The 8,662-nt window shown below is 32.2% G+C and overlaps 1 protein-coding gene and 1 non-coding gene across 4 annotated transcripts; one reads left to right on the top strand and one right to left on the bottom strand.

Moving 5' to 3' along the window:
* Positions 1-739: 739 nt before the first annotated feature.
* Positions 740-8,016, bottom strand: LOC145057079 (putative NOT transcription complex subunit VIP2). Of its 3 annotated transcripts, XM_079004844.1 has the most exons (15): positions 7,857-8,013; positions 7,574-7,638; positions 6,296-6,398; positions 6,055-6,172; positions 5,815-5,987; positions 5,596-5,644; positions 5,307-5,456; positions 5,004-5,207; positions 4,801-4,896; positions 3,311-3,402; positions 3,075-3,227; positions 2,598-2,996; positions 2,423-2,517; positions 2,191-2,335; positions 740-1,047 (listed from the first exon to the last, which is right to left on the bottom strand). In XM_079004844.1, the coding sequence occupies exons 3-15, from the start codon at positions 6,311-6,313 to the stop codon at positions 988-990; spliced, it is 1,752 nt and encodes a 583-aa protein (XP_078860970.1). In that variant the 5' UTR covers positions 6,314-6,398; positions 7,574-7,638; positions 7,857-8,013; the 3' UTR covers positions 740-987. The 3 variants fall into 3 exon arrangements, with proteins under 3 accessions (XP_078860970.1, XP_078860969.1, XP_078860971.1); XM_079004843.1 differs by lacking the exon at positions 7,574-7,638 and having other exon boundaries at positions 7,857-8,016; XM_079004845.1 differs by lacking the exon at positions 7,574-7,638 and having other exon boundaries at positions 5,815-5,978; positions 7,857-8,015.
* On the top strand, positions 6,064-6,144 carry LOC145060667 (small nucleolar RNA snoR35). Its single transcript, XR_013686881.1, has one exon. It is a non-coding gene; the product is annotated as a small nucleolar RNA snoR35 (small nucleolar RNA).
* Positions 8,017-8,662: the final 646 nt, after the last annotated feature.

The raw sequence follows: 8,662 nt of genomic DNA, 5'->3' as shown, positions 1-8,662 counted from the left end.
TCGACGACACCATCCTTCCACCACCTTCTACCATTGAGGTCGATGCCAAAACCTCTCTCTCTCTCAAAGCACTCATCGGAAACTGACTTAAAGGAAAAGTGTGGACCGTAGATCAGACGTGTAGAGGCATATCGGGTCAGTTTCTGTATGGTAAAAGTCATTGAAACATTAGCTGAAAAGCTAAAAATCTTCCGGCTTTGATATCCCGACTCCATGGGACCTTAACTCAATGAGTATTGAACTAAAAATGATAAAATTACAACCTAAACTCAAATATAAATTCTAAACTACATGTTAGAAAAAAATCTCATGTCAATCTCACTTCAAACAAATGAGATATATTTTTTTTTAAATTTCACAAATTACAATGTATCGAGCCTTTTAAAATTCCGTTCCAATACCTGGAACCTGTAAGACCGACCTGTTAAAAAAACCAGACCAAATTTGCACTATCAAATGAAGCAATAACCAAACATATTCTTGTAAACCGGTACAAGTACCAGTGAGGTGATTTTTAGTTTGGAGATCCCAACACTCACCCCTCAAAATTTTTAAAATGTAATGTTAACTCGAGCCCAAGACACAAAATCGTTATGATAGTCCAACAAGGACCAAATTTATAAATAAAAAAATGATATTTATTCTTAGGCCTTAACCAAAATAAAGCAAGTTGTGGAAATTTCAACGGTAATGCATGATGTACAAGTTGTAAAGCATGAAAGCAACGATAAACCAAAGATTTAAATTTAAAGTACAACATATATTTGTCATTTCTAAAACAGGTTTATAACCAGGAGAGAGTCGGAATCTAAAAACACAAACATCATCTTTTTAAACACAATTTTTCTAAACTTTTACCCTTCTTCCATTATGCACCCACATTTGGATTTACTTACTTTTTTAGTCCTTTAGTATATAACTTCTAAACCATTCATAATTCATTCATTAACTCATCAACTTTTTTTTTTCAAATCAAACAAACTGCTGCTAACGACGCGGGACCACCGGCCTGTCTTCCACCATTTCATATTGCACAACAAAGTTGTCCTGCAAATCAAGAAACTTGTTATATAACTTTATTATAAAGAGAAATTTCTAGAAATGGTCCTTGTGGTTTGAAATTCTCTTTGATTTGGGTCCAAAATGTATCTTTTTAAATTTTCGGTACATGTGTCATTAAAAGTAACTACTCACCTGTTGGATTTTTTTAAATTACCATTTTGTCCCTTGACCAAACTCGAAAAAGACAGTATACCACAGGGACCAAATATGTCATTTAAATATTTATTCTATTATTTCTAAGCTATTTTCTAATTTGTAATTTCCTCATAGCTTTATTTATTAAATTTTATATATGAGATTAAATCCACACTTCAACATATTAATATATTTTGACAATAAGATTAATGGCCAAATTCCATAAAAACCACTGTAATTTTTTCAGTTTAACCACCTAAAGAATATTTTTCGGGTTTCACCATTGAGAGTTTTGCTTTTTTTTAAACACTACATTACATAGAACTTTAAATTCTATATAAACCACTACAGTTTGGAATTTGTTCGTTTTAACCATAAAAAACATTGAATGTATTGAAAAAAACAACTTTAGCTAGAAAATTATTATTCTTCATGTAGTTTTTTGCAATTCATTACCAGGGAACCCTTACATTAAAAAATAAAATAAAAAACTTAGTGGTTAAACCAGAAAAAAAATATTGCGGTGGTTAGAGCAAAAAAAAACAAACTACAGTGGTTTTATGGAATTTGGCCTAAAATTATGAGTAGATTACAAATGTGGCCCCTGTGGAAGAGAGTTTGGTCTTTGGTCCAAGGGCAAAATGGTCATTTTTAAAATAAAAAAAATCTAACAGCTGACTAGTTACATTTAATGGACACGAACCAAAACCAAAACCAAAACAAAACTTTGAAATAAGGATCAGAAATAAATATAAAAGACTTATTTTTAGACTCAAAACAACTTAACCTATTATATATTATGTTGAATATTTGCTTATTTATAATACGGGTTAATGTCATAAATGGGAAAGAAACTATTTGGTTTTTTTAGAACAATAGTGATTTTGTAAAGAACAAATAGTTGACTACCCATTAACACCATTCACCCTTATGATATAAAGTAAAGATTTAAAAAAATTAGCTAATAATTAAAATAGGAAGGAACGAACGAACCTTTCGAATTGTTTCCCAGGTATTGGGGTCAAAACAGTAATAACAACCTCTTTCATAAGTAGCTGTTTTGACCAAGAGTTCGATGTTTGGAGCTCTTGAGAACCATAAACGCAACTCTCGGTGGTAAAACCACCCTCTATTGTGCCTGCATACAACAAAACAAATATAATTTCTCATTACACCAACCTACTTTCATTTCTATTATATTTTATAAAACAAAAAAGGTACATACAGTTCATTTGCAGCAAACAACTGGGCCTCGTCTTTCGGCATGCTGTAAAATATATAAAACAAAGTCTCCGGGGAAAATCTCGAGAAGCTATCTTGCTGCATTTTTACACAAAAAAAGAAATCAGATCCGTTAAAGCAGCCAACTTTATAAAATAAATAAATAAAAAAAAGATTACGTTTAAAGGAGCTGGTTGTTTGGTGTTGAAACATTCGGGAATGGAAAAATGAGGTTCTCCTTTAGCGGATTCATCAGACCATGGAGATGAGAATTTTTTATAAAGATTATCAGGTGAATTTAGATTTAGGCCAAGTGTCATGAGGTCGATTCCAAGAGCAAGAGGGGTTAAATCGGGATTGTTCATTCTGATTACGTTTAGTAAACCGAGTAAACCGAATCGGTCAGCAGGGGATTGTGATGGTTGAGGGGATTTTAGATCTTGGTCTCTGAATGGGCTGACTAGGCGTATTTGGGATTGTTTTTGGAAGTGTTGGTATTGCTGCATCAGTTGATCGTAGGACCCACCCGATACACTCACGGGTCGTGATCCAGTTGGAAGCATTCCACTGTTCCTTGCCTAAAAATAATAAAAAATAAATACTGTCAAATGAGTTTCATGGATTTTACCAAAAGCTGTATTAGTAATAAACTCCACCTCAGAACCATGAAAATGGAGATCTTGAGTGTTTGCAGGAAGGTAGGAGGGCCCACCACCACCACCACCACCACCACCGTTGATTGGAGCATGCTGCTGTTGTTGATGTGATGAATATGCACCTCCCAAGCTGAATCCACCTGATCTTCCCACCTGGGAATTATAAATAATAATAAAATATTATTTGTTGGTGTTACTTTATTAAATTTGCTTTTATTAATAAATGAAGCTTGTACAGGCAAATGTTGTTGGGATTGCATCATGGACACCACATTGTCACGAAGTTGTTCCTTTTGGTGCATATTAACCGGAAAATCTGCATTGCCACCTGTCATAGGTAAAAAAACCCATCATCATTTTTTTTTTTTGTAAATCAATTGTTGATGGAATTGAATTCCATTATTATGTTTGGTTGGCTTTAGGGAATGAATGGAATGAGTCATTCAAACTTATTTGTTTTTTAGTACAACTGGAAAAGTAAATGACATTAAATTGATGAATTAATACAGCAACAGAATTTTATAAAAATGAACTTTTATCGAGTATCGAGATATCGCTGCAAAAATCATATACAAAGATATCGCCACAAAAATCACAAAAGTAGAATTTTAAGTTAGATTAAATACCATGAAATCTGAAAATAGAATTAGAATAACATAATATTTTTAGTTGTTGTTTGAAACTGACTAAAGCTAATTTAATTAGAGTTTTATCAATTTTAGGAAAAAATTGGTTTTATTGAATATTTAATACAAAATATATTGAAAGACTTCATAAAACAAAAATAAAGAAGATAAAACTTTAATTGATCTATAAATTTAGATCGCATGCTGTTAGTAAACATAAAGTAGAATGTAATATCCCCTATTAAGTACATGAAGGTTTGATTCTTGAATCTTGATCAAGTTTTGAGAGTTTATAGACAATTCAACAAACCATGTTATGAGAAATTAAAAACCAAGCAACTTCAGGAACAAATTAAAAAAGTTGCAGCTTTTCTAGAACAACTGTATTCAAAGATACCTCAAATCTTTACAGAAATAGTTGTTATTGAATATAAGCAAAAGCGGTATATAAATCGGATGTACATTTTAGGGAAGATGAAATCTGATGTGGGAAATATGATTCGTATAAATAGAATCTAGTTTTTTTAATATTTGATTTACATAATAAAAAAAAACATACCTCCCATGTTTTCAGATAGATCAGAGAACAATAATACTCAAAACGATCGACAGAAAGAAAGAGATTCTTGGATTATAATTTCCCCAAATGGAGTTCAAAATGAGGAAGATGAAGTGCTCTAGAAAAAGAAGAAACAATCAAGATTTTAAGTCTGTGAGTGAGTCGGTGAGGTTGGTAGAATTTATAAATTTTATTTTGTCAAATAAACACGTGGAGTATTCGTTGTCGGTAAATTTTGGAGCTTTCTCTCATTTTAATACACGTAAGACTCTGCCAGGTCAGCACATTGACCAAAACTAAGCGATCCTCTTTACTAAATTAAAGGTTGTTTCTTTTTCTTTTCTTTTTTTTCCATTAAGTCAAGAATAGATAAAGTGATGCCTGTGTGAATAAAGTGCTATATGCATAGACTGTTTCATTTCTGGACTGAATAAACTGCCTGAATCCGAGAAAATGACCATTTCATCCTTCTATTTAGAAATCACATCATTAGTAACTTATATTTTCAAGAATCATAATAGATAAGATGTGACTAATGTACCTTTGTATCCAGGTAAAGCAGGAAAATCTTCATTTTGAATGCTGAATTCTTGATTTTGTTGCATAAATCCCACATTTTGCCTGCGTGCCAACCCCCCTGCATAGTAAAAACCGATAATATTACTGTAGTGCCCTCCTTACAGCAATAAAAAAAAAATTAACCAAAAAGGTAATAGTAAATAATAATAATAATAATAATAATACCTAGTTGTCTTTGAGAACCACCAGCAGAGGTAAGATGCCCAGATAACTGAGGGAAATCATTCATGTCAAAAGAATGGTCACGATTGAGCTCACTTAACAAAGCCATTGAACTTAAATGACTATTCCCTCCTTGAAATTGATTTTGTGAAAGTGGCCCACCACCACCAGAGTATGAATTTCCTAGCAGAGACACCATCTGGGGTGCTAAAGTGCCAGGTGTCATTCAAACAACATACCAAGTTACTCTTTTGAATTAACATAAAAAGATCTATCTACAAAAATGTAAGAAATTTCTACTGTTACCAGTTAGATTCAGGCGAGAAGCAACCCCAGGCATATTGAGTCCACCAGAGCTTAAACTTCTTCCGATGTTGCCCCCATTAACAAGGTTACCCATTGCCATGGAGCTTATAATTTGTTCTCTGTTTCCTAAACTTTGACCTAAACCTGACCCTGAAATCATACTCTTCAAGACATGAGGAACTAAAGAATGGAACTATACATTTGATAGCACAGATTTCAATATATATATATATATATATATATATATATATATATATCATGTTTTACATGACCCAGTACAACTGTGTACCTCCATTATTTGTAATCCCTGAAAGTCCAAGTGAGCTAGCAGCAGATTGCTTCATGAAGCACACATGAAAATTTTGTGTACATGAGAATAAGCCAAAATATATTTATAGGAAATTAAGAATACACTAATAGTAAACAGAGTGTTTTAAAGATGAGAGAAAAGAGAGATGGAAGCGTCCAGAAATTAATGAATTGACAATGTGTGTCAAGATTATAATACCTGAGAAAGTGCAACAGGAAGATTATTTACTGCATATCGTCCGTTAGATAAACTTCCTGCAGGTGGTTGTACACCATTCAAAGGACCATTTAATCCTGAATTTCTTGAAGTGTATGCTCCAGGCATGCTGGGAATGTTGAAGTTCCCATTCATGCTTCGTAACCCTAGCAAATCTTTTACCAAGTGAGTATAAAGAGATCACATAACTGAAAAGTACAAAATTTTAAAACTTGAGTGCACCTATTGCATCAGTGTGGTTCATATCAGCAGCAGATGAACCTAATTGAGCAGAAAATGCTGATGTAAAAGCTCTTCCAGTTGCATCTGGAAAAGTTGATGTTGACCCATTAACACCTGACTGCAAACAAAAGTTCATATGATTTCATGAATGAATAAATTAAGAGAGTAATGCACGAGTGTGAAGTGGCATAAGAAATACTAAGAATAAAGATAAGAATGGAGATTGGAGAATAGAAAATACATTAAGTATCCCGGACATTGTTGAGGAAATTCAAGACAAATGGCATCAAATCATTCGTCTCTTGTCTTATTGGTTGGGAATTATTTTAGCAGCAGCACTATCTCTGCAATAAGAAAGAGAAGAAACGATTGGGAATTAACAAAGCTATACAAAAACTTATATAATGTGGCAGGATAACATTATTTAATTAAAGAAAAGGATGGATCAAAGAAATAATACACAATTTAGAGGCACGTGGATATTACTAGATTGTTTAGGTTACAAAGTGTTGCACGTCTCGTGATCAGGATATAAATGCCAGAATCAAATATTTATGACTTTTGTTACATTGAAAATAAAAACTTGCATAAATTTGGATTTGGGGTGACTTTTGAGATTCGAGCACGTGGGAATTACCACTTGCCAAATAAAAATAGATATGTTCACAACTACTTTTATGAAACATAAATGTTTCCGACATATGAAAATTATCGAATCTTGAAATAAATTCTAAACCCCGAACCATAATATTTGGAACATGTATTTTAGAAAGAGCTTGTATGCAAACAAACTATAGAAACCCACAAAAACAACTAATGTATTGGCCAAAGCCCAAAACATTGGATGGACATGTCAAGAAATTTTAGCATTTCAGAACAGCAACTGAATTCCTGAAATTGTTATAAAGATTGCACCTTTTCAATCTTAAATGTAATAAAACAGTGAAGCTATTCTTTATTTCACGCGATTTGCAAGTAAACTAAAGTTATACCACATAGGCATCATTAGACTATTTACAACTAAATAGAACCACAGTAAATCTATATGTCAGAATCAGAAGAAAAAGGTGGAAAAAACACATTATAACTATTAAAACTATAAGAAACCATTACGATGATGCATTAACCAATTAACATTCCATTTTAATTTCCTTCACAGGAGAAACAACCCATGACTGGAAGACATGCTGCAAACATAAGTGGTTCTCCTTCCACCAGGAGCTATATCTGAATTCTCATGCTGAGCTTAGTACATATTCTAAATGGAAAAATCCTCCTAAATCTATCACAGATTTAATAGCCAAGTTTTTTCATTTGTAGTTTATAGCTATTAGCTTTCTCAGAAGTTAAAAAGTCGAACATCAGATTAAAAATTAGATGTTTTGAGTTCCAAAGCCAAATGATTGTTCTTTTTTATGAATAAAAAAAGGCACAGCATTTTGTGTATTTTCTTGTTGTCGAGCTCTATATTAACCCTTTTAAAAAACCTAAAAATAAGTTTTTTGTTCATCAGATTTACCTGGCTTAAAATCGATGAAATAAACTCAAAACCTCAGCTTACATTTCACATTTGCCATATCTAACCTGTAGCGCAACAGATTAAACCTAAAAATTTAACAATTCACGTCATCCGAAGATCAAATCGACCAACATACACACTCATTTAACATCATGAAAAACGCTCAACCCTAATGACAACCTCCGGAGTGAAAAATCGATTCGTACTGCAAATTAAGCAAAATTGACGATTGAAATTGATCGATACGCATGATCGATTAAAGTTAAGAGACAATGGATTATACCGAAAGTGATTGATCGATGAAGTGATGTAAAGAAGTGATCGGTGTTTACACACAGTCGCGATCTTCTTCTTCGTTCGTTCAAGTCGTGAGAGTATATGTGTCTGAAGCTCGTGGGGTTTTTTTGGTGGTTTTATTGAAACGCATTTGATTTCATTCGTCAAATACCCCTCTTTCGCTTTTATAATTTCATTTTATGCCTCTCTCTCTCTCCATATTATTGTTTTAGTTTATGTAAAATGACATGTTAATTTCTATTTTACACATATCCTTTTGTTTAAAAAATAAAACATTAGCATATTTTAGTTTTTTATTCTATTTATTAACCGAAAATTTATTATTTTTTTTATTGAGACAGAGACATGATAACTAATGTGATAAACATATAAACTATTTGAGCATTTATTAGGTTATTTGAGTTAGACTTTGTCAAAATTAAATTTTATCGAGCTCGGTATGTAAAAAACAAACAACGAGTTGAATACAACTTAAGAGTATTCAACTCAAATTTATCTAAGTTTTTTAGACTCTATGTAATATATAAGTGAAAATAAATATCAAGGCTTCCAAAGATTAACTTTATAAACTTTAAACGACGATCACCAGCAAATAACATTTTCACCTTTTAAAAAACAATTATTACATAATTGATCAATCATGCTTTTTCAACCTTGTCAAATGGGACACCAAAAACCAAAAAGATTATTTTTAAAAAATAATAATAATTTTCAATCTTGAGATAAAAATTAAAAAAAATATGCAAAATACAAATGATCGCATTTTCCTTGGAGCATTCTCCCATGAAAATA

The sequence above is a fragment of the Lactuca serriola genome, chromosome 6 (genome assembly GCF_051521515.1).
Source record: "Lactuca serriola cultivar US96UC23 chromosome 6, Lser_US96UC23_V15, whole genome shotgun sequence".
Taxonomy (NCBI): Eukaryota; Viridiplantae; Streptophyta; class Magnoliopsida; order Asterales; family Asteraceae; genus Lactuca; species Lactuca serriola.
Note: the sequence above shows the minus strand (reverse complement) of the source record. Positions and strands in the feature narration are given on the sequence as shown.

What these genes read in the sequence shown, in the direction of transcription:
- LOC145057079 (XM_079004843.1), bottom strand. An exon ending in TTGTTTGCTGCAAATGAACT is followed by an intron (nt 2,336 to 2,422) that starts GTATGTACCTTT and finishes TGTTGTATGCAG; the next exon opens with GCACAATAGAGGGTGGTTTT. An exon ending in CCTGGGAAACAATTCGAAAG is followed by an intron (nt 1,048 to 2,190) that starts GTTCGTTCGTTC and finishes CTTGATTTGCAG; the next exon opens with GACAACTTTGTTGTGCAATA.